The sequence below is a fragment of the Talpa occidentalis genome, unplaced genomic scaffold (genome assembly GCF_014898055.3).
Source record: "Talpa occidentalis isolate TD23 unplaced genomic scaffold, MPIMG_talOcc4v2.1 talOcc4.16, whole genome shotgun sequence".
Lineage (NCBI taxonomy): Eukaryota > Metazoa > Chordata > Mammalia > Eulipotyphla > Talpidae > Talpa > Talpa occidentalis.
Window position 1 is genome coordinate 4620140 of NW_023601653.1, and position 24887 is coordinate 4645026.

The 24887-nt window shown below is 60.4% G+C and overlaps 1 protein-coding gene across 1 annotated transcript in view; it reads right to left on the reverse strand.

Annotated features, from left to right (window-relative positions):
- Positions 1 to 24887, reverse strand: part of CACNA1I (calcium voltage-gated channel subunit alpha1 I) — a 62736-nt gene that overhangs the window by 21155 nt on the left and 16694 nt on the right. The window contains exons 4-12 of the mRNA XM_054696837.1: positions 17748 to 17907; positions 12925 to 13240; positions 11411 to 11503; positions 9961 to 10273; positions 7327 to 7748; positions 1983 to 2134; positions 1188 to 1373; positions 796 to 913; positions 48 to 203 (exon numbers count right to left, since the gene is read on the reverse strand). Coding sequence (XP_054552812.1) covers positions 48 to 203; positions 796 to 913; positions 1188 to 1373; positions 1983 to 2134; positions 7327 to 7748; positions 9961 to 10273; positions 11411 to 11503; positions 12925 to 13240; positions 17748 to 17907 — 1916 coding nt within the window. The remainder of the gene's footprint in view (positions 1 to 47; positions 204 to 795; positions 914 to 1187; positions 1374 to 1982; positions 2135 to 7326; positions 7749 to 9960; positions 10274 to 11410; positions 11504 to 12924; positions 13241 to 17747; positions 17908 to 24887) is intronic.

Here is a 24887-nt window from a genome sequence, read left to right on the forward strand (position 1 = left end):
TCGCGTGTCGTCCCCAAGGGGTGTTCCTCTGCCGGGGCTTCAGTCACCTCCGCCTGGAAGCCCTCCACCAGGATGGCCACCAGCAGGTTGAAGAGCACATAGTTGCCAAAGGTCATGAGGGCAACAAAGTAGAGGGAGGCCCACGGGGAGGTGGAGGCCATGCCGTTGTAGAGGACGACGTTCCAGTCCTCCTGGGTGAGGATCTGTGAGGGCAGGGGAGGGGCACACTCAGTCCCGGGGCCCCTGCAAATCCCAGCCCCGGTGGCCTAGCTGTAGACCCGCTGCAGGCGTCCCCGCCTGCAGCCCCTCTCGCTGCTCCGGCAGACCAGGAAGCCCTGAACATTGGGGTTTGGGCTGGAGGCTCACAAGCACTGCCCCAGCTTGCCCAACCCCCTCCCGAGGCAGTACCACACTCCAGCCCTGACACCCTCCCCACTGGCCGGCTGCTCCATCCTGGCTGCCCCCAGCACCCCAACCTCAGCGCAGAGCCTGTTCCAGCCCCCCACCCTGGACTTAGCCCACCCCTCCTTCTACCCCACCCCCCACAATGTGCAACAACCCCCCACATGTACCCATTCAGCCACGCCCAGGTGACATGTGACAAGCAGTCCCGGAGAAGAATGCTAAGTGCCAGAGTCTGCGTGCAGGAGTGGAGGGCAGGGGTGGGTGCCTGCTTGCAAGCACCAGAGGCCGGGGCTCTGGGGCTTCCCAGACAGGCACCCTGAAAAGTGATGCTGGGTGGTAGGCCTGGAAGAATCCCCCCTCCCCCCACACATGGGTGCACCTGCGGCTCACCTGGAAGACGGTGACGATGGCCCACAGCAGGGAGTCAAAGTTCTTCCTGTCGGGGACCGTGTCTCCCGTGTCTGTGCGGAGGCTAAATTTGCAGCCGAAGATGTGCATCCCGAGGATGCTGGGGGAGGATCGGCAGGCTCAAGGCACCCACTCAGGCCCCGCGCTCTCACCACCCACCTCATGTCATTCTCAGAACAATCCAGTAAGACATGGGGGAGGGTGTGAGCCACACTGGTTCCATGGTTCCATTTTACAGGAGTGACCACTGAGGTTCAGCACCACAGGGTACGTGGCGATGGCGCTGGGATTCACACCCCAGTCCAGGGTGTTCCCTGAGCTCCACATGCCCCCAGCTCCTGCCCCCAGCATGGCCCAGGGCCGGCAGGGCTCACCTGAAGATGAAGATGAAGAGCATGAGCAGCATGCAGAAGGTGGCCACGTTGTCCATGGTCTTCATGAGCACCACCAGCTGGCGCCGCAGCGCGGGCATGAAGCGCACCAGTTTCAGCACCCGCAGTAGCCGGAAGGTCCGCAGCACCGACAAGCCACCGTCCGCCTGCCCCACGATCTCCCAGATGCTGCGCAGAGCGGGCAGGCGGGTGGGAGGGGAGAGGCAGGAGGGGCCGGCGGGAGGCCGGGAGGAGAGGAGGGCAGAGGAAATGGGAGAGGTGGGGGAGCAGAGAGACGGGAAGCATCCATCCATCCATCCATCCATCCTCAGACCACTGCTGCCCCGTGGCCTTACTCGGGGGTTCTTGCCCTGGAGTCCCCGCTGAAGTCTATGGCTAGAACTCAGGAGACCTATAAATATCACTGGCCTTTGAGATTTACCATGCTCTGGCTTATGAGTGTAAATAAAGCCCAGAGAACGAGCAGTTCCTGTGACCCTGTGCCCAGTCGACATCACTGATGTTGTCCTGCCACGTGAGGGCTGAGGCAGACACGGGAGTGTTACTTCTGCTCCACTTCTTCGGTGGAAGCCACGGGCCCGCCGCCAGACCTTGCTATTTCATGCACTGATCCAGAAGCACGTATGTTGCGAAGCCACAAAGTTTAAAGGCTCTGACAACTGCGCTTCAGTGAGGCCAGTTTTCTTTGCCTCTGCGCTTTATCTACTGGCGGGATTCGGTACGTGGATGCCCCTCCCCCCTTCTGGGCCCCGGGCGGGCTGCAGGCTGGGGCGGCACCTGATGATGACGATGATGCTGTCGAAGATGTTGTAGGGGTTGCGCAGGTAGTCGACGAGCCCAAAGGCCGCCAGCTTCAGGAGCATCTCCAGTGCGAACATGCTGGTGAAGACCACGTTGCAGATCTCCAGGATATTGGTCAGCTCCTCGGGCTGTGGGATGGGGACAAAGGGGGCGCCGGTCAGACCAGAGGGTAACTTGGGTCCCTTCTGGACACCCACTGACTCTACGATCCCCCGGGAGGGCAGTGTCCTCGCTGGAACGCCACGTGCACCCACCCAGATATGATAACCATTGAGGACCTTGCAACTCTGCTGCCCCAGGGGCCTGAGAGGCCATGTGGCTCACCTTCCTTTATAAATGGGTGGGTGATACCCACTTTACAGACGAGGAGACTGAAGCTCAGAGGCCAGCCTGACGTCACATGGAAGGCAGGTGGCGGCTGCGGGCAACTCCTTCCTTGTTTGCCCGCGACCCTGACCCAGCTAGTGAGCACGCACCCTGTGCCGCACCCTGACCCACGTGCTCTGCCAGCACCAGGTCACTCAGCCCCTCACAAGAGCTAGTCTGCAGATGAGGAGGCAGGTTGGAGCTGCAGGGCTGGTAAGGGGCAGAGCCAGGAATCGAACCCAGGCAGCCGGGCTCTCAGGCTCCCTCCTTAACCAGCCCCTGTGCAGACCCACCAGCCCACCGCTCTCTTCCCTCCTGAGAGCGGCCATCTCAGGTCGGTGGGTGGCTATGGGCAGGGAGGACAGAGACCACGCGCCTGCCGTATGCCCTAATGGCTGGTACCCAACCACTCGACCTCCCCAACCAGTGGTGATCACTTCACCCCCACTTGGAGGAAACCCAGGCCCAGGGTAAAGCACTGAAGTCCAGCTGGTCAGAGGGAGACGAGTCCACTGCCGCACAGACATCATCTGCCCCCAGAGTGCTTTACCTCCTGCTTTAGCAGCAGGCAGCACCCCCGCAGATGGGGTCACCGGACCAACCCCGTGTGTGAAACAGGCCATGGCTGGTCCCCCATGCACCCCACCCGGCCGCAGTTCCCTCATCTATAAGACAAGGGGTGGAAGGAGATACCTGAAACCTCGCTGCTAAGAGCCATATAAGGCCCAGGACCTTGCTCCCCTCCATGGCCCCCCAAGACTGGTCAAATGTCTGCTTCCTGCTCACCATGGAGCCAAGTGTTCCCACCTGAACCACGGAGAAGGGAGGAGGCCCCTGTTGGCATGTCCTTTCTACAGGTGAGGAAACTGTGGCTGGGAGGGGTAACTGACTGCCACCAGCCAGGATGCGGCAGAGCCAGGCACTGAGCAGACTCGGCTCCAAACTGCTCTCCCGTCACACACACCGAAGCCCCATCAGCTACCTCCCCGTCAGCCACTGCGCATGAGTGCCACGGATCTGAGTGGCCACCGGATCTGAGCATCCACAGATCTGAGCTGCCACCAGATCTGAGCAGCCACGGATCTGAGTGGCCACCAGAGCGGCTGGTGCCACAAGCGCCTGGCTGAAAGCAGCAAGAAGGTCTCTCCCCACCCTGTCCCCGAGGGGCATCGCTCAAGAAGAGCGTGAACAGATGGGTTGGTGAAAACTAAAATCCCAGGAAAGCTGAGGGTAGTTGGGGGAACAGTGTGTGGAGTCAGGAGCAGCTTGCTGGAAGAAATGGCATCTCAGCAGAGACCCTACAGCTGGGTGGGGGAATGGACAACAGGGCGAAGAGGGGCCAGCCAGTGGGTGGGGCAATAGGCCCCCCCAGCCTGTCCTGGATTCCATTTGTGTCCAAAGGAGATGAGAGAGAAAAAAAACGCGACTGCCTGCTTCCCGCCTGGTGCCTGAGAAATCTAATAAAACCGCCAGCTCCTCTCCAGCCCAGATAAAAGGAAAAGGAGGCCCCATTTCCATCTGTAATTACATTTGACTCACAAAATGGTCCCCAAAGGGGCGTGGGACCCTGAGTGGCCTCCCATGGTGGGGAGGGCTGGGGCTGCGCATCCCCGGCTGAGCAGGGCCCGGATGCTACTCCACACCTCTCATTTCCCAAGCTGCCAAAACCATGTCCACAGAGATGAAACTGGATGGTGACAGTCCGTCGTGGCTGCCACGGCTGCCCGGGCCACACGCTGCACTCACGCGGCCCCCACGAGCCAGGCAGGCGGCCGGAGCTCTGGAAAGGTCACCCGCTCACTCCCCCGATTCCCTCAAAACAGCTGTTTCTCTGCCCGCACACCTGGTCACCTCCCCGCTGTGACCATCCGTCACTCCTGACAGCACTGTTCTGGGCGAGAGGAGCGAGAGCGGCAGCGACGGGCAGAGGATCAGAGACACAGAGACAGGGACCACGGGGGAGGCAGGTGGAGATGGACGGGCAGCGACAGAGGGAGATGGACACAGAGGCTGAAAGAGATGGACGGACAGAGAGATATGGGACAGGGAGACGCAAAGCCTGGACACGGAGGCGCTGCAGAGAGAGAGACAGGTGACAAGAGCACGAAGGGCCAGATCACGACACTGCGGGTGTCAGACAGCCGAGGAGTGAGAGTGCAGACAGACAGACAGACAGAGGTGCAGAGAAGCAACTGGAGACAGCGAGGACTCATCCAGGGGGAGGGGAGGTGCCCAAAGGCAGGGGAAACCATGTTAAGATAGAAGTGGGGGGACAGAGGGCAGGTGAGAAGGGATGGGGGAACAGAGGTGGGGGGGGGCGGGCAGGGCCTGCTGGTTTCTGCCCCATGCCAGGCTGGGGAGGCAGCCTCTGGCCATTTCCGCCGGGGTGGTAGGTGGCAGCGCAGCTTGGTGACCACCCCCACTTCCAGGGCGGGGTGAGGCCCAGGGCAGCACCGCACAGCTTGGAGAGGTCATGTGCTTGGTCAGAGGAGTGCCCAGGAAGGGAGCAGCGCAGACAGGCACTGCTCCCAGGACCGGTACCTCCACCCAGGCCTTCCCAGCTCCTGCTGGCTCCTCAGAACCCCCAGCATCTTGGAGCCCAGCTCTGCCCGCTGCTCACTGCGCCACCCTGGGCAAGTCAGGCCGCCCCTCTGAGCCTCGGCTGGGATAAGACCCTCACCCTGCCCGCTCCCGGGTCACAGGGAAGATGGGACACGCACACACACACACACGCACACGCACACGCGCGTGCACACGAGAAGTGGCGACAGGGGAGTGCATCGCCAGGCTGTAGCCTCAGCCACACTGTCCTGGGTCCCTCTCCTCCAAGGGCTGTGGGGGAGGGGCAGACTTTGACACCCCAAACACTTCCTGGGTCACCTGCAGCCCTGCTTGGTGGAGCCTCTTTCCACCTGTCACCATCTCCCAGGCCTGACCCTGAAGGGAACAGTATCTGCTGCCGTGGGAACCTGCTGGTGCCCCCTCGTGATGTGGCCGCAGTGACCCCCTCAAAGCCACGGGCACCAGAAACCCTCTCTCCTTCAAGGACTCTGGCAGAGGCGGCAGCCGCTTCACAGAGGGAGTAAGAAAGAGACGCCCAGCCTCCCTCCCGTTCTCCAAACCCTCTGGCCACACAAGGTGGCCACAAAGCACCCCTGGGTCACCACCCCTCGGGGGGAGGGGCTGTGTGGGTTCAGCATCTGATCCTCCCCTCGCCCTGCCCCTCCCCTCATGGCCCTGCGCCACCTCCCTCTGCCGGAGCCCCCTCAGACAGGGCTGCTCAAAAATAAATATGGGGGCGGATCAGTTCCGCAGAGGAACGTCTGGGAGGCAAAGGGAATGGAGCAGAAATATGGGAGGGCCCAGCCGCGCACCCGCACAGAGCTCGGCCGAACAAAGGCTGCCACTCAGAAAGAACATTTTTAAATTCTCCCTCCCCCTCACCTTTTCTTTAATTAATTAATTTTTTGAGGCTCCAGACGGGGGATGGTAAATTCATGGCAGCTCAAAAAGACAAAAAAATTCCACACTGCGAGCACCTACTGTGCGCCAGGCCTTTCAAGGCAACCGCCCCTCTGCGCGGCAGGGCAAGTGTGCCCATTTACAGAGGGGCCGAGGGAGGCCCCATAACTGGCCCACGGCCACCCTGCCAGCCAGCACAGGGCCAGGAAAGGGGGTGCAGACGCCCCCTCATCAGTGTTGTGGGGGTGGACTCAACTATACTGCACGAGGTCAGGGCCTGGCGCTTAGTCGGTGCTCAGTGGACAGGAGAAGGTGCCTACTATTAGGTAGGACACCTGCCTCCTAGATGAGGGAACCCCGTTTGAACCGCGGTTGAAGCCTCTCCCGCCTCACCGCATTATAGGCTAGAGAGCATGTGCGGGCAGGATGGGCAGGGTCTGGGGGACAGGCCAGGCAGGGAGACCCTGAGGACACTTGGGCAGGGCCTGAGGCTGGGGGGCAGCCTGCCTGGAGAGCAGAGCTGCCTAGGTGCAGTGCTGATAAGAGGGGATGGCTGAGGAGGCAGGAGGGTCAGTACCTGGGCAAACAGGCCTCTGAATGATGGCCCCGACCTGTCGTGTATGCCAATTTCCATGGTGCAAATGCTGCCCCCTATGGCCAGTTTCAAGCTACCAACCATTTGCCAAAGGGTTTGCAAAATTTCTGAGCCTCAGGAAATTGGCTCTCACCAGCTGGCTCCAGCCAGCCACTGGCAGGGACAGCGCCAGGCTCTCGTGCAGCAGGGCAGGCACACGCTCAGCCCAACCCAGGCTGAGCCAGCACCCCAACAGCATCAGTCCCTGCTCCAAGGGCCCCAGGCCCAGGTAGGCCTCTACCCGCTACTAGCCTGGGTCAGGCCAAGGCCAGCAGGGTGGACCCTAGGCGAGGGGTCCGGGCTGCCTGCCCACCAGTTACACCCTTGGAGAACCAACCCCACCCCTCCCCAGAGACCTTTTTAATTAAGCCAGAACTGCGGGCAAACCAGCAACTCCAAGCAGCTCCCAGCAGCCCCAGGGGCCGCATTTAAGTAAATTGAATGGAGCCTGCTTTGGCGAACTAATGAAGAGGGAAATGAGAGCGTGGCCCACCGCAGGGCACAGCGGGCGGGTCTGGGGCCTCCACAGAAAAAGCCAGCAGGGAACCAAAGGGGGCATCGAAGTCTTAAACCTTGCAGGGGGTGAGTCTTGCCACTGAAAGTTATGGGTTCAAGTCCAGCCTCTAACATGCCTTCTGTGGGCCTCGGGGTCAGCAGTTGTCAAATGGGGTGTCCTACAGAGCAGGAGTGCAGGTTAAGGACAGAACCCACCAGAGCCTTGGGCAGGCCCCCTGAGCTCTTCCCTCTTCTGCACGGTCCTGGGCCAGGAACCCGGGTCCCCCCGAGGGAAGGGACCCAGCCCTGGGCAGCCCCACGCCGCGGGTGTCGGGGGGCGGGGCCCTGGGCCCCCACACTGGCCTGCTCGTGGTGCTCGATGCCCATGCTGACGGTGTTGACCAGGATGGCGATCATGATGCCGCGGTTGAAGTACTTGCTGTCCACGATGCCGCGCAGCTTGGCTCTGGTCTCGCGCCACACGTCCCCACACAGCCGGGCTGCCCCCTCCGCCCGCTCCTCCTCGTCCTCCTTCCCCAGCCCCGAGGACGCCCCGTCCTCGCTGCTCGGGGCACCGTCCCCATCGGCCTCGTCATCGCAACCGCCTGAGCCGCCGGAGCCTGAGCCCTCCTGGCCCGAGTCAGTGCTGCCCAGGCCCGAGGGCCGCCGGCCTGCCTCATGCTGGCAGCGGGGGCAGCTGGCGGCATCGGAGGCCAGCATGGCAGAGATGGGCTGCACCAGCGTGTGGGGCGTCGGGTCCAGGGGGCTGTGTCTTGGGCACAGCTCTGAAAAGCAAACAGAGGGCATGGTCACTGTCCACCGCGCTGGCGTCCAAGCCGCAGGCCAGCTCAAGGGTCTCAGGGGAAGCAGCAACTGGCCGCACCAGGTCCCGGGCTAACCCGGACACAGTCGTGTGCTTAAGTCCCCTGTGGTCCTTGGGGCCTGCCTGGAAGCCCCGCGGCCTGGGCTTTCGGGGAGGTGGCTTTACTGCCTGGGACCAGGAGCACTCACCTCCCAGGGCGGCCAGGAGGATTCTGTCCCTTAACAGGTGTGACATGCCCAGGCCACAGCCCTGTCCTTCCTCCCTCACTTCCTGGCCTGAGGCCCAGGGTTAGTCACCATGGGCCCCTTGAGCCCCCACACCTGCCACCTTCCTGGAGTTTGGGGGACAACTGAGGGGGGTGCCCCTCAGAGGAAGCTAAGCTGGTCTGCGTGTCTAATTCTGCCTGCGCCCGGGGTGTGAGGTGTCCCCAGGGTAGAGGGACGGGGCCCAAAGCAAGGGTGGAGCCCTGGCTCTAGAAACCCCTGGAATGTCCCTCCACACAACTAAGAGTCAGGGCTCGCTCCGTGGGGAGCAGGCAAGGGGGAACCGACATGGCATGGCGAGGTGGGGGAGATGGGGGGATGGGCAAGAGCTTTCATCCCCCTCACTGCTCCAGGGAGACTTCGAGAAACCCAGGCCGGTCCTGGACCCGAGTTCTGACCTGTAAACCCTTTCAAAGAGGGGCCAGAGAGGCTTCTCTCTGGGTGGTTTGGTTTTTCTCTCAGCTTGCCTATATTTTCCTAGAGTAAATGTGTTTTCCTTGTGTGAACAAAAAAATTAAAAAGGGCAAGAAAAGCTTGGACCTCCTCCCCCTGCAGATACCCCCAGGCCCTGACAAGCCCTCAGGCTCAGAGCCAGTGTGGGCAGCCAGAAGCCACAGCCAGCCTCTCCCGCCCCTTCCCAGCCCAGCCTGTATGCGGGCTGGGTCCCCAACACTTGTTTCCCAGGGCAAAGGAAGACCAGGGGCCCAGGGCCAAGGGCAAGACCCCCCTCCGGGCACCTCAGGGACTTCCCTCCACACACATTCCCTGGAGCAGGTGGGCTGCGGCAGGAAGCCCCTGGAAGTAAACATCCCTCCCCGGGTTGTCAGCCAGGCCCAGCTCCCTGTCCTCGTGCTGAGCCAGCCCACGGGCCACCTGGGCCTCCCCCAAGACCGGGCCTGGACGGCTGGCGCCCGAGGACAGGTGGGCGGCTGCTCTGGAGCCGAATTCTCCAGCTTGGCTCCCCAGACTCTCAGATCCCCAGCACAGCGGAGCGCCAGGAGCAGGGCCTGGCGAGGCTGCGCCCACTGCACATGGTCTCGTCCTCACTTTACAGAGGGGCACACTGTGCCCCGGTCTGGGGTACCTCCGGAGGTCTGCTGACTTGCTTCTTGGCACCAACTGAGGGCAGGACTGAGCCTGGACATGGGGCCCACCTCCTGGAGTGCATTTGCCTCCGAAGACAGCAGTTCACCCCCACCCAGGGAGGTGCAGCAAAGCCCTGAGCGCTGACATGCCAGCCGCCAGCTGCCGCTGGCATACTCTGCGACCTTAAGCGACTCCCTTCATCTCTCTGGACTTTGGTCACCCCATCTGAAAACTAGAACACTATTACTCGCTGCACCCCCTTCTCAGGACAGCTGTGTGGAACAGAAGAGAAAATGATGAGAGCGCCTTTCCAGACCTAAAGTGCCAACCCTCACAAGGACAGTCAGAGACAAGAGGGAGAAATGGGCCCAAGGCAGAGAGAGGGGCACAGTGGGGTCCCCAGCACATCACACCTATGCAGGGAGGCCACGCCCTTTATTCCAGGTGACCGGAAGCCATATCTCTGGGTGCTCACCGGCAGGAGGGGGCAGCAGGAACCTGTGTAGGGGTGATGTCGGTGGCCCAGGCAGAGGGATTTAGAATTTGTCCCGGCTAAGGACAGATAACTGTTCATTTCAAGGGTGGCCCCAGGGGCAGAGCCGGTGCACATGCTCCCTGGAGATGGGAAGGGAGGTCCTCCAGGGTAGGCCAGGTCCCAGGAGGCCAGACCCAGCACTGGCAGGTGCTCGGGAAACGGTGAGGGCACCATGGAGGGGGGGCCAAGTCCTGGGGGTTCTGCGTGTGCTGGGGGATGGGACAGTCTTTCGCAGGCTGTGCTGTTTCTGAGCCCCCCACGCAGGCTCCCTCAGCCTCAGGGCCACTTACTGTAGTGCCTGGTCTCCTTGGCATGGGGCCCGGGCTTGGCAGAGGCGGGCACCCTGGGGCCCAGGGCCTGGCGGCGGCTCTGCACAGCCTGGTACAGGCCCAGGGCACGGCGCTTGGCCTTGCGCAGGATGTGGCAGACGTACTGGAAGATCTCCTCATAGCAGTCGCCCGGCTCGGCGTAGCTGGCCACTGTGCTGGAGGACAGGTAGCGCTGCCGCTGCTCCAGCATCAGCCGGTGCTCCCGCTGCTTGGTCTCCGAGAACTGGGTCGCTATGACGACGAGGCACAGGTTGATCATGAAGAAGGAGCCCACCTGTGACCAACAGGAGGCGAGGGACAGGGACGAGGGATCAGAAGGGCAGGGAGGCAGAGATGGGATGGGGGAGGAGGGAGGTGGAGGAGGGAGATGGAGAGAAGGAGAAAGTGAGACAGGCAGAAAGGAGAAGGGGTGAGGACTCCAGCTCAGCTGCCAGCACTGGGCCTGGCGCCGTGCAGGCTTCCCAAATGTGCTGGTGATGTGCTGGTGGCCCAGTTTCGGGCCACCCTGAGCAAAGCCTGGGCCCCCTCCTCTGCTGGGGTGTCTCCATCTGGGTACAAGGCCCCAATCTCCCCACGAAAACCACCGAGTGAAGCCAACAGCAGGCTGTCTCACATCACCTGCCAGCTCGTCCTGAGCCCCCAGGTGCTGGTCCCACCAGTCTGGGACGGGGTGCTGCCCTAAGGGCCAAGTGTGCTGGCTGCCAGAGAACCTGGCTCGCAGAGGCAGGGAGCCAGCAGCAGGCTCCAGGGACTGAATCACCTTGACATTTGGGGGACTGAGCAGTAGCTGAAGCTGCAGTCAGGCATAACAAGGCGATGAGCTCACTTGCTCACTCACTGGGCTCGGAAGACTGCGGGGGTGGGAGGCAGGAAAAGGGCTGACCAGGAAAGGGGCCCCACCTCTACCTCCAGGTCACCCCCTCAAGGTGAGGTGCCTGAGAGGCAGTAGTCCCTCCAAGAATTTCAGGGGCCTCTACCAGGCCACCACCGGGGTGGCCTCGGCTGCAAGCCTTGCTCAAGAAGCAGCCCCGGCTTCCATTCTGGAACATCTCCCTGGCCCCAGGAAAGAGGTACAAGCTCAGCCTCCAGAAGCTTCCACTCTGAGGCTGCATCCCAGCTAAAGTCACTTGAAGACTGTATTCCCAGAGACTACGAGGCAGAGACATGCAAGCAGGAGCAACCAGCTGGACTTAAATGCCCAGAAATGAGAAATGAAGGCAGTCGGAAGTGATGGATGCTTCCAGCAGCTGCCCTGATGAGCCCCTTCAATCACCACCGCTCAGCCACATTGAAAAACTGCCTCCCGCACTGATGGGCTCCCTGGGGACTCCCCAGGGCCCCCCCCTCCGGCTGGTCTCCATCCACAGGTCCTCGAGCCTGCCCAGAGAGCCCCAGCTCCCCTGACACTTACTATGATAAGGAGGATGAAATAGATGAAGTTGTAGAAGGAATGCGCGTCCATCACATAGTACATGATCTCCACCCAGCCTTCCAGGGTGATCACCTGCAGCCGAGACAGAGCAGAAGAGGAGCAAGAGCTGAGCCGGGTTGGGGTGGGGAGTGGACCCCCCACAGAGGCCCCTACTGTGCACCAGGAATCTTCAGCACATTATCTCCTCACACAGGCTCAGCGGGGCCACCCGGCCTCGTCCTCGACTCCATGATACACGTGAGGACAGCAAGGAGAGCTGAGGCCTTTGCCCAGCGCCCACAGCCAGGAAGGCACTTCATGGGACTTGAGCCCTGTCCCTCTCGCTCCAGAGCCCGCCCCCCCTTTCCTGTCTACCACACTGAGTCAGGAGGGCGGGGATGGGGGTCCCCAGGCTCCAGCTCACTGGCTGGGCCACTTGGAGCCTCAGCTGCTGCTTCCTCAGCATGTGAGGTTCACAGAGACCTCCTGGCCGGGCTGGGGTGCAGCTCAGCTAACCCCAGAGTGCGGCTGTGATGAGGCTGGTGAGATTCTGTCCCCCCAAACACACTTATCCAGAGAGAGAGGCTGAGCAGTCTGAGGCAAGACAAATGCTGGGGACCCCCGAGCACTGCCAAATTCTTTGCTTCTGGCAAATGCACAGAGCAGGAGCCCCTGGGCAGGCCAACCTGCCCTCTCCAGGTGGAGGGTCCCGAAACACAGCTGCTGGGCTATGCTCCCATCCATTGCGTCTGGCAGCCCCGCACTCCGCCACCCACCGCGCCTCACAGCCACCACTCGGACAGGACCCTGCAGCCCCTTGAGGCTCTCTGGCCCTGCCCACGCTCCTTTAGGGAGCACGCCTGCCCGGCACACAGGGCTCCCCACTCTGGTTTATTCTTCTCAGTCACCCAAGGTCCCGGGAGCGGATGTGCTGTTATTACCCCATTTTAGAGATGAGCAAATTGAGGCACAGTGATATCAAGCAATACACCAAGGTCCCACAGCCCCAGTTGCCTGAACATCGTCACCCCATCCTCTGCAGTGCTGCGGGCCGAGCAATTTGATAAAGCACCTTGCACAAGCCAACGCTGTGTAGCGGGAGTGGCGCAAGGTAAAGCGCAGGGCTCACCACTTTCTGCTCTCAAAAAAAAGGTGGGGCTGACAGACCCGCCCTACACTCTGACAACAGCTCCCTGGGGCTCCCCACACGGCCCTTGGCATCCCTGCACCCAGGCTTTTGCTCAGGCAGCCACCTCCGCCAGGAATGTTCTCCACTCCCCAAGATTCCCGCATAGGGTCCCGCCTTGCCCTGTTAGCCCCCCTATTTGGGACTCGGCAGAGAGTACAGGCTTTGGGGTCACCCTGTCCTTGGCCAAGTGGCTGGTTTCCTTTCTTTGAATCTTGGTTGCTCTGTCTGGAATACGGGCAGGTTTCAGAGAGACAGGTGCAAACACCTGGCTCCACCCCTCACCCCACTCCCGCTCGGGGGCCAGGGCCAGCCCCAGTGGCCTCACCTGGAAGATGACGATCCAGGCGTAGCCAATGTTGTCAAAGTTGATGGCGCCCTTGTGGGGGTTGGCACTGCCCGTGCGGCACACGTTGTAGTAGCGGTTCCAGTTGACACAGAGCCCACTGGCGTTGAGGTCCTGGCGCCCCGCCCCAAAGTCATACACGTCGTCCTTGGACAGGCAGCACTCGCGGCCCTGCTCCTTGAGCGGGGGGATCTCGTGGCAGCCCATGATGCCGTTGTCCCCCGACAGGGAGCAGATGAAGGGCATCTCATCATCCTCCTCTGGCTGGTAGTAGGGAGGCAGAGCCACATCCCCTTGTCTGTCCACAGGTAAGCACGGGTAGAAGGGGAGAGAGAGATGGGTCACCTCTAGGAGGAGCAGGAAGGGAAGAGACCATGCATCGTGCAGAATGAATCCGACAGGCCCTGTCATCACGCTAGGCCTTTGCATAGGCTGTTCCCCCTGCCTGACACCCTTCCCCAACTCAGCCACAGACATCTCCCGCTGACCCACTGTAGTCAGTGCCAGCTCCCCGCGCGGCCTTCCACTCTGAGAAGCCTTCCCTGAGGAAGTCTCCCCAGGATCAGACAAGGCTGTTCCTGTGCCCCCATGGCCAGACTGTGCTCCTTGCACACCGCATTGCTGCTCCTGGGGCAGAGGCTCCGAAGTCTCCTGGGAGGCTGGAGCTCTTGTGAGGCAAAGGCTGGGTCTCAGCGTCCCCAGCCCCCAAGTACCATTTGGCCCACACAGTAGGTGCTCAGTAAAGAAATGCTGACTGGGACCCTTGCCTGCACCATCCTCCACCCCCCACCCCCCCACCCCCGTCTGGTCTTGGGCGGGTCGTGTCCCCTGTCTGGGCCCCAATTTCCTCATCTGTAGAACAGGGAGGGCACTCCCACCCTGTAATGTGATTCACGACAATTCCAATCAAAAAATCTCAATGCTTTGGCCCGTGGAACCCGGCCCGGTGACTCTAGCACCTGGGTAAGAGAACAGTTAAGATCAATTTTTACAAGAAGGAAGATGGAGTGGGGCCCAGCCCTACAAGACTCGACTCTATTGCTGCAATTATTAATACCACAGGAACCAAAATGGGAATAGAAAGTTTTGCAGCTGACCACAGAGCACAGGGACAAAGTCAGGTATAAAGAGGCTCAGTGTATTAGAGACGCTTTTTCAGGTCTGTGGGGAATGGAAGGAAGGTCAGTAAACGCTGTTGGGACAACTGCTGCTCGCTTGGAAATAATGAAGATGGGGGGGGTAGGGTGGGGAAAGAAGGGCTTGGGGTCAAAATAAGGGGGTTGTAATTATATGGGGAATAAAAAAATAAAATTTAAATAAAATAAATAAATAATGATGTTGGAGCCTACCTCATACCATATACATAATAAACTTCTTTCTTTTTCAAAATATTTATTTATTTATGCATACAAGAGCTGGAGTACAGGCCAGAGGTGTGGGGGGGTGAGAGGATTCACCAGAGACAGAGTGGGGAACAGAACAGGCAGACTGACGAAATACACTGCTGAGGGGAGCAGCAGGCGAGGCAGGAGAGGTCTCTGTGCCCTGTGGGTTACTCCCTGGCCAGGAATCGAACTCATGCTGCAGTGGCTGCAGATAGCTTCATAGGTTGTGTCTTTTTTTTTTTTTTAATAGAGGTATGTTTTTTTATTTATTTATTTGTTTGTTTGTTTGTTTATACATGCACTGGGTACAGTCAGAAGCGCGGGAGGGTGAGAGAATTCACCAGAGCCAGAGCGGGGAGCAGAGCAGGCAGAAGGACCGAAGTCCACTGCTGAGGGGAGCAGCGGGCGGCAGGAGAGGTCTGCGCGCCATGTGGGACCCGCCTCCAAAGGCTGGGGAGCAGCCGGGGATCGAACCAGCGCCGCAGAGGCCGCAGGCAGCTTCGCAACCCAGCGCTCAACCACTGCGCCACCGGGGAGGCCCCATAGGTTGTGTCTTAACCCCTTGCGCCACCAGGGAGGCCCACATAATAAACTTCTTAAAAATTTGGTGTCAAAATAGTAAAAAAAAAAGATTGTAATGGTTTTTATGGATTACACATTGGAAATGGTATTCTGGATATGTTAGGTTTAGTAAAATATATCATAAATTTTTAAACAACAGATTTCTGGTGGATTCAAAAGCATAAATGCAACTGACATTTACCATAAAAATATGACAAGAAAATATGAAATATATTTGTTAGCCCAGGACAGGTAAGACCCTCCTGAATAAGACACATAATCCTGGCCACACAGGGGTGTGACGCCTCTGTGAGCCACAAGATAGGAAACAAAGGCCCGAGCGGCAGAGGGCGGAGGTGGGCAGACTTCTCCTGCCAAGGGTCCGGCAGTAACATTTTTTTGGCAGAGCCCCTGGTCTCCACCCCAGTAACGTGGCTCTGCCAGGATGATGTGAAAACTGCCCCAGGCGATCAGCAGGCACTGGGGCACGGCTGTGCGCCACCCAAACTTTATTGACAAAAGAAGGCCAGAGTCTGCTGCCCCCCGGGATCGAGTACCCGCACCACATAAACAACTCACTGAAGCATCTTCAAATAACCTGTAACACCAAGAAAAGCACCCACTGGGGGGAAAAGGACAAAAGAGAAAATCCATAGAAGGAATAAAAATGCCAGTACACACCTCGCTGCACACGACACGCGGTATTCCACCGTACTAACGATGGGGAAATGCAAAAAGCACGATGAGTGTGTTTTAGATCATCCCCAAAACCAACATCCGAGGGTTGACAGTACCGCGTGGGGGGAGGGGAGTTGCAACTACATTCCTTCACTGTCTGCTGGTGGGAGCGTAAACTGGCACAACCTTTTTGGAGGACAATTTGGCAACGCCCGTCAAGCATTCTGCATGTAATCCAGGCCCCAGTGCAGTCACCCGACTGTAATAGACTCCCCCATTTCAGGAAGCACTGAGGGTCCCCTTCCAGTCACTGGCCCCAGGACTATTAATGTCCATATTAAAAAAATTAATCCTGACTCCAGCCCTACCTCCAGCCCCGACCCTCACAAGCCCCTAGAGCTGTCGACACACTCACGCGAAGACATTGCCCGCTCATCGCTCCTAACAATCCATGAATGACTCTCGTAAAACCACATAGTATGGATGGGTTTGCAGCCCAGGGAGGGATCCCCTCAAACTGGACAACCCCGGGGTGCCTGGGCTCCTCACCCCACATGGCTGGTCAATGGCCGCCATGGCCTCCCTGCCCTGGAGCTCTCAGCCAGGCCCTTCCTCTAAACCAGGGAAAGACAGAGCAGCTGTGCGGAAACCCTGTCGGTGCCAGGCCCGACTTGGCGAGCAACCTCTGGCATACAGCTGGTGGCAGCATCTGGAGCAGCCTGCCTGGCTCCCAGCCCACCATCTGGCCCTCTTTCCCTGAGCCACCCCTGCCCTGCCCCAGGGCTACTACCCCCAGCCTCTGCAGCTCCCAGCCTCCCTTCAAGCCTGCTCCTGCCTCTGCTGAGAGCTTGGACTCTGGAGCCTGATCCCCTGGGGTTCCAGTCCTGACTCCACAAATCACTTGCTGGGCGCCCTAAGGAAGTGATGTCACTTCTCTGAGCCAAATGTGCACCCACAGTGAGAAACAGCAATTAACCCCGTGTCGAGTGGACCCAGCACACACTGAGCCCCTGCAAACCCGGCCCCAGCTGTCATTACTCCACCATTGCCTTGCGGCCCACCCAGCACCCAGGGCGTATTCCAGAAGTACCACTGGCCACAAGCCCAGCAGGCCCTGGATTCCCTCAGCCCTGCGACTCCAGGCTCCATCACATGCCTCCCGGAGCAGGCACTCAGGGCGTGGACACACTCCTCCCCAGAGCTTCAAAGGCTAGTGGGAGACACCCAGCACTGAGGCTGGGGGTGAGAAGGGGGGCCGATGGCTCAGAACGCCTCCTGGGTCAGGCACTGGTCCCACTTGGGTCAGCCTCAAACCACCCAGTGGTAAAACTGAGGCACAGAGTCGGCCACTCGCTCACAGTTGCCACAGCTAGCAAGTGAAGGAGGCAGGATGTGACCCCAGGCTGGGACGGTTCCATCCTCAACCTTCACTCCAACTCCTGGATGAAGCTTCATCCCCACAATGAGGGAGAAAACTCAGGCATGCAGTGTCCCAGATCTTCTGGAGCCGTCCTCGGGCTGCAACGGGCACACAGTAGAGGCCTGGGTGACCCGCCAGCTGGCGCGCCCACCACACTGAGCCCACGCACAGGGCAGCCGGTGTGGGCCAGCGTGTAAGTTCAAGCACGCTGCCCGCCTCTCCCCACTGGGGCTCTGTAGCCGCCGTCCCAACCCCTCCCACAGCCATGGCTGGATTTCTGCTTACAGAGCCTTGGACAAACGGCCGCACCCCACTTTCAGACCAGTGGGCCCAGCTGACCTTCCCTGACGACGGAGACACAAACAGCAACACCGGAGTTGCCAGGCGTGTCTGCCTTGAAGGTGCCCATCGTCTTCACTCACTCCACTGGGCTCTGAACTGCCCTCTCCCCTCCTACCCGACCTTTTTCTGGGTTGCCGCTTCCACTTCACAGGTCCCCAGTTCCCGGGTGAGTTCAAACCATGGGTGCAGTAAGAGCCCCTGGGAGCTGAACTAGCCGCTCAGGTTGATTTTATACTGGGACTTGGTCACGTCAAGCCGGAGGGCATGGGGGTCCTCGGTGCTCATTCCCCGGACGCAGGGCTGACTCGGCATGATGGGGTTGGTGCACTGGGAGCAGCTGCCCCACGGGAGACCTTCCCGGCCCTTAGGAGCCGCTGGCTGCTGCCCCAGGAGCCCGGCCGGAGCCCGGCCGCACTCACATGGTGAAGTTCTCCTCCAGGAAGCAGCGGTTGCGCAGCAGGCCGGCCCAGAGCTGCACGCCGATGATGCCGAAGATGAAGAAGACAAAGAAGCAGAGCAGGAGGACATTGCCCAGCATGGGCAGCGTGTCCAGGAGCAGGTTCACCAGGATCCGCATACCTGGGAGGGGAGAAGGGGCAGGACCCTCAGGCAGAGAGGAGGGCGGCGGGAGGAGACGGGCTCCAGGAGGAGGGGCTCGTCGCTCCCAGCTCGCTCAGTGGTCAGCGGTGGGGGGGGGGGGGGGCTGTTGGGGGCCTTCTCCTTGGTACCTGCCCCCCCACCAGAGACCATGGGAAAGGCACTGGGCCCCACACAGGACACTGGACCGCGGGAGAATGAGTGGGCGTCAAGGAGCGCCTTTGATTTAACACCAAGCCTCTTCTGGGTGACGCACAAGTCTGACCTCTTCCCTCTTCATGGCAGCTCTGTGAGGTTTTATAAACGAAGCAACAGGAGGTACAGCTGAAGCTCTACCTTCTCTCTGTGAAGACTTCCTATACCCTTCTCACCCCACCCCAGGCCTCTCTCCTGCTCTGGGCAATCTCAGCACCCCTGACTTAGCCTAGGCCTCGGTCGCCATGTACAGTTGTGCAGGCCGCCTACTGCACAACTTGGCGTTCCCACGCACATCAACAGCTAGTTGTCTTCTAGCTCTGTTTAACCTCCCGTCCCTTCCCCTGGGCTGTGAGCTCCTGGGGGCAAAGTCTGTGTCGGGGTCACCTCAGTATTGCCAGGTCTAGCATTTGTTGAATGACTGCTTGTGAGAGACGTGACAGGTCATGGGGAGAGACACGACGGGGGAAGAATGGTGACAGATGATGGCTCTGTCCAGACTTTTATTTATTCCAGGGGTGACGATGAGGTGGTTATTAATGAGGATAATTATTCAGATTTGCATCACGAGCTCGGTGTGGAGTGATTTCCAATCAATAATTAATGCCCACCCCCGTGCTCCCTCCCCACAAAACTAGGTCAGCCTCCTCCAGGGAAGACAGTGGGGCTCCCCTGCAGACGGCTGCCTCCAGTTGAGAGCAGGCCAGGGAGAGTGCAGGCGCAATACCCCACCTTCCCACAGCACAAAGCCAGGGGCCTGCGGAGAAACGGAGCGAGAACCGCGCCATCCATCCAAATGTTAACCCGTGAGGCGCAGGCCAGTGTCCCAAAATTCACTCACCCACTCACTCACTCATTCATCACTTACAAATACTGTTGTGTGTGAGGTGCACAGGGAACCCTAAGACAAACATAGCAGACATCCCAGCAGCCGGTGATAGGGACTGAGTCTGGGGAGTGTGGGGAGCCCCGGGCACATTTCTGGAGGGGCTGATGTCAAGCTGAGCCCTGCAGGTTGACAGGAGCTTGCCAGGCAGAGCGAATGTACTGAGGCCATGCATGGGGGCGGCGGGGGGGGGGGGGGGGTTGGGTGCAAAGGGACATCTTGGGAGTGTAGGGCTCTGAGCTAGGTGACTGTCGGGAGGCTGAGCCCTGATGGGCTGGGGCTTTGCACGGAAAGGGGCGGTCCTGGAGGCCAGCAGGAGGCAGGCAGGGGGCAGGGGCTTTGAGAAGGGGCTGGAACAGGAGGGCCTGGAGGTAGTGGCTTGCGTCCCAGCCTGGCTGTTCATGGCAGCTCCATGGTGCTCCCCGGGGCCCAGTCTTTGTTGCTCAATTAATTACATTTCCCTTGTTCTCCAGGATATTGAAATTCTGAAAGGCTCCTGAAAACCTGCCCGGCTGGGCTGGATCTGCTGAAAGGCACAGTCCCTCCTCCCCTAGCCCGGGCCCACTCACTTCATGGTGCTCCCCGGGGCCCAGGGAGTCCCAGGGCCACAGAGCCAGGGCATAATTAGCTAATTAGGGACTCAGAAGGAGCTCACCGCTTCCGTGCCAGGGAAAAGGGGCCGCAGGATTAGAGAGTCAGGGAGGACCCCGCAAGGCACCAGCTAATCCCCCTCGTGCCCAGTCATGTAATTAGGCCGGGCAAGGAAGTCTGGTTCGTGCTCCCCTCTGCTCCCTGCACCAGCACAGGCGGTGGAGGCCGAGAGGAGCAGGAGGACAGAGACGGAGACAGGGACACAGAGGGAAATGGAAGCCAGGAACAGAGATGGGGAGAAAGATCCAGAGACCCTGCCTTCAAGACCTGTCTCCGTCCTGCTCGTCTTCCTCACACCTTCGCTGGCCTCGCCCTCCTCCTCAGTTTTCCCTGGTTCTCACCTCCCCCGCTTATGAAGCTGGCCTGGCTCTCACCCTCTTCGGGACCAGCTCGCCTGGTTCTGCTTTCTTAGTGGGGCTTTCCATGGCTTCAGCTTGGGGGAGGGACAAGCTGCAGGTGACCCATGAGTGTGGCTGAGGGCCCAGCCGAGAAGGTCCCCAGAGTGTCCGATGCAGTCCTGCCCTGGTAGCACCCAGAGCGCCAACCCAGGCTAGTCCTGGCTGGGCTGCCTTGACACAGAACTTGCCCTCTCTGGGTCCAGGAGCCGCATCCATGGAAGACCGGGGTTCCTGTCCAGCCAGCCTCAGGGATATCATGGGGCCAGGACACCTCAGAAGGGTGAACCCCTGAAGTCAGAAGCCCCAGCAGCCCACCTACCCCTAAGGGAACGTGCAAATTCCTACCCCATCCCCCGGCCCTGCTCACCGGCCCCCACAATCTGTCCCCAGCCTCGGTTCTATGCATCCTCACCACGTCTTAACCTGCAGCCCCAGCCAGCCTGGCAGATGCCCCTGGCATCCTCCCTCCCCACCTCTGCACGCACTCTGCCCCCACCTTCACTCTGTGTAGGCTCCTGACACCTGTGTGCTGCCCGGGGTGGGGGTGGGGTACACAGAGGGGACATGGGGGGGTGTCCACTGCCCCAGGAAGGAGGGGTCCGCACTGCTGTAACCCAGTCTAATCCACCTACTTCCCATTCCCTGGGACGCCCTCCCGCTGAGATGGCTGGGCCAGCGCTAGGCTTCCTCCCCGTGACTCCCTGAGGGGGAGACTGGGCCTTCGGTCCACCTGCTCCTCTCCGTGCCCCCGGGCTAGCCCATCCCGCTGCCATGTCATCACCTGAGAGATGATGGAGCCTGATCCAGACGATGGCAGCTATGGGGGGATGGCAGCTATGGGGGCGAGCCTGGAGATAATAGACGGAGCTGAGGGCCGGGCTGTGGGGAAAGGTTTGGGGCCTGGGGCCAGAGCAGCCATTGGTGAGATGGGGTGCACTCTGGACAGGTGGTATATGGGGTGCCCAGAGTACCTCTATGTGAAGATGTAGGGTTCAGGGGAGGGGAGCAGGGCCTGGGAGGATCACCTGGGTGACCGGGGGAGAGAAGGTCTCCAGGTAGCATTTATAGCCGGGAGCCGGGCGGAGTCACAAGGCAGGTGGGCAAAGCAGCCTCCCCCCAAGTTTCACCCAGGATCCCTAGACCAGACCAAGTAGCAGCTAGCAGTTGGAGCCTTGGTGGCAGTGGGGGCCTGGGAGGACATGGGGGTACACTTCCTGACAGGCGTCTCCCCTGGAGGCCTGGGGTGCTCTCTGCAGACAGAAGTGACCGGCTCAAGTAGAAACAGCCAGGCTCGTGCCAGCCTCTGCCAGGGGCATAGCCGCAGCCAGGAGGAGGAGCCGGCCGACCACCAGGGGAGGCGAGGCTGCGGCCACCATGGGCCGTGCTCTCTGGTCCGGCCGGGTCCAGGTCGGTGGAGGGCGCTGAGCGGCTGGGAGAGGCCGTCTGCTGCTCCCGCCACTGCCAAGGCCAACTAATCAGGTGCACAGTGGGGGCCAGAGGCCAGGCCAGGCAGCATACGGCCAGGCTGCCGGACACCGCCGCGGCCCCGGGCCGGCCAAGAGGAGCTGCAGGCTGACGAGGGGCCTCAGCAAACCCAGACAAGGGGGTTGCAGCCCTGCACCTCCGTTCCTGGGCAGCCATGGGTGCCCCCACCCTGTGCCATCAGTGTTCACTCACGACAGGGTGGGCCTGGCTCTGGCCCACCAAGGGTCCCCTTCTTCCCCCTTCAGACGTCCTGCAGCCCCCTCCATGAGCCTCCTCATCATACATTTCATTGCCCTTCCCCTCGGCTCCCCCACCTTCCCTGGATCCCAAGTCCCCGGGCCGAGAACTCCTGGCTCACACGTCTGCCTGCAGAGAAGGGACTGCGTCGCACTCTTCTCTGTCACCCCCTATCTAACTCAGGGCATGGCCTGCTGGCCCTAGCATCAGTGGATGCTACTCTGGATGGATGGATGTATGGATGGACGGATGGATGGATGGACGGACGGACGGATGGATGCACAGACGGTCAAACGAGTGAATGAGTGCGTGAATGAAAACACAGTGGCCTACCCCCTTGGTCTGGTGTCCCTTCCAGGAATCGCTCCCTCCTGATCTGTGACCTGGGGGGCTGCCCTCACCCTGGCCCCACTCCCAAGTTTTTCTCCTTTCAGAGTCCTGTTACCCAGCCAGGTCTCACCAGATGTCCTGGCCAGATGTCCACCCACCCCACCTCCAACCCCAGAAAGGCAACAGCCCTGAGAAACCTGGGCCCCACCCCATCTTCCCTCTTCTCTCCCCACCTTCCTCCCTCCTTTCCTTCCCCTTGAGGTCTACCAGGGAGAGCCCTAGGGGGACCTCCTATGGGGAGGCTTGGAGACCCCTTGTGGGTACCAGGGACAGACAGAAAGCCACGATGTGGCCCAGGGTCAGAGCTTCCTGCTCTGCCAGGAGCACCTCCCGAGCCCCCCATATTTGGTGAGCATCTTCCAGAAGGAGCCGCCACAAAGATGTGCTGATGCATCACCCTCCATCCCCAAGGCTCCCGAACCTTCTTCACACCTGCTGGCCGCTTACTGCAGGCGAGGCTGTGTGCTAAGCTTTTTACCCACATCCTTCATCCTTAAAAACTGTACAGAAATTGGGACTACTACCCCTTTGACCACTGGAGAAGAGGGGGCCCTAGAGGAGCACGGCTTGCCCAGAGGCCCACCATGGCCAAGTGCAGGCCCTGGGGCCCTGGCGCAGTTCCTGGCCCTTGGTCTTCCCCTGCCTACAACACCCCACCCTAGGGCCAGCCCCAAGGGGTTCTTGGGGAAGCAGGGACTGTGAGCTGGAAGGGGCAGGGGCATCCCCAGCAGCCTCCTGAGAGCCCCCACCTTTCACCTCCCTCCACACCTGGCTGGGCTGCACCCACCTCCCTCCACACCTAGCTGGGCTGGCCCCAGCAGTGACTGCCCCAATTTTTCACTGGAGGAGAAAAAGCACTTTTCCTATTTAAATGGCTTGGCCTGGGCTTCCGGAGGCACTGCAGGGCCTGAGGGGCCTGCAGGCCTGGTGAGTCCTGAAGTTGGCTGGCACAGGGAGGCGGGACCTTTGAGATAATCAGCCCCGCCTTACCAGGGCGCAGAAAGAGACAGTGCCTTATGAAAGGTCGCACCACAGGGAACCAGAATCCAGCCTCCTGACTCACAGGAGGTGCTTCCTCCCTCCCGGCCCAGCCTTCTCCTCCTTGCTGGCTCCTTCCTTTTTTCATCCAACACCGGAGACTGAGTGGCCAGAGACCTGCAGGGGTGGGTGGAGGTTTTGAAAAGAGCAACCCACTCCTGGTGCCCCGCCCATCCCTGACGGGGCGTTGAGAACCACACAGCTAATCCAGCCCCTCCTGCTCCTTCCTGCAAGGCGGGAAACAGGCCCAGAGACACCAAGAGACTCCCCAGGTCACACAGCGGGCTCCTGGCTGAGCTGACAAGCTGAACTTGCATTCCCTGACAAACACCCCGACCGAGTCTTCCAGGCTGACTGTGTTGAGGCTTTGCAGGCAGCCACGCGCTCTCCACAGCTTTGCAATTAATAACCCTTAATTTGACGCTGCCATTCCCGGCTCTCTGGTTTGCCATCTAGCGGTCAGCGTGAGAGTGACAGGCTACTGTTGACAAGACCGAGCCCCAGAAGAGGAGGAAGCCCGGAGATGGGAGGCCGTGGGATGCACACCCCCCACCACCGGCACACACCCCACTGTGGCCGTGTGCCCCACATGGACACGGCCCACCTGCCCGCACATTCACACACGTGGCCTCTGTGGGTACACAGATGTACAAGCTCACCCCCAGAGAGCCCCTACCCAGTCTGTGCCCCCATCTTCCTCCTTCCAAAACCTTCTCTTCTCAAATGTCCATGACATCCCTGTCTTGCATCTGCCAGATTCTGAGACCACAGTGCTGGGTCGTGTACAAAGGCCCGTGAGTCACCCCAGATGCGCCAGATCTCCAGGGCGGTGGAGGGCCGTGGGCTCCAGGGCAATGGTTAGAATCTTGGGCTTCAGTTTAGCCCCTGCTGGGTGACCTCAAGCTGGTCCTGGCCCTCTCTGGGCCTCACCGTACTCGTGTGGTAATAGGGGTAAAGATGGCTTTGAAGTAGGTGATCTTTTGGGGGTCATGCAGTATTGGTGGGGTTGGGAAGGACAGAGAGAAACTGGCACCTGGGATGCCCCCTCAGGGTATCCCTTCTCTTGCCCCCCCCCCAGTCTCCCTAGGGCAGCAGGAGGCAAAGGTGGTACAGCCCAACTGCCCCTCCCCCCACCTCACTGGTTTTCCCCACTTACTCCCTCCCTCCTCACCCCCTCCCCCCAGGACCTCACAGCGCTCTCAGGGCCCCTGGAGTTTCCCTTCATGCCCAAGGTCCAAGGGTGGGGAGATGGCCCTGGATGTGCGGCCCAGGGGCCCCTACGTGCCTCGCCCAACCTGAGCCAAACTGCCTTCTCCCACGGAAACAGGAACCAGGCCACCCTCCCTGCCACCCTCTCCACAAAGATCCCGGAACGTGGCCCTGAGCCCGCAGGCCGGGCAGGTGCCTCTGCCTCCAAGTCTCAGTCTCTTCATCTCTGCTTTTCATGAGAAGTCACCTCCCACCCGAGGTGTGACGTTCAAAGGAAGTCATGGAGGTGAAGGCTCGGAAAGCCACAGCTGGGCAGATGTCAGGCCTGCTGTTATGAGATGACCTCTCAATGTGAGGTGGCGAACGAGCAGATGGGTAGGTATGTGGGCCCAGGGGTGCAGTGCGAGCAGGCGGAGGGTTGAGTGGGTGGGTGGAGCGCAAGCCCTAAGTCAGCCGGCACAAGCGGTGAGGGA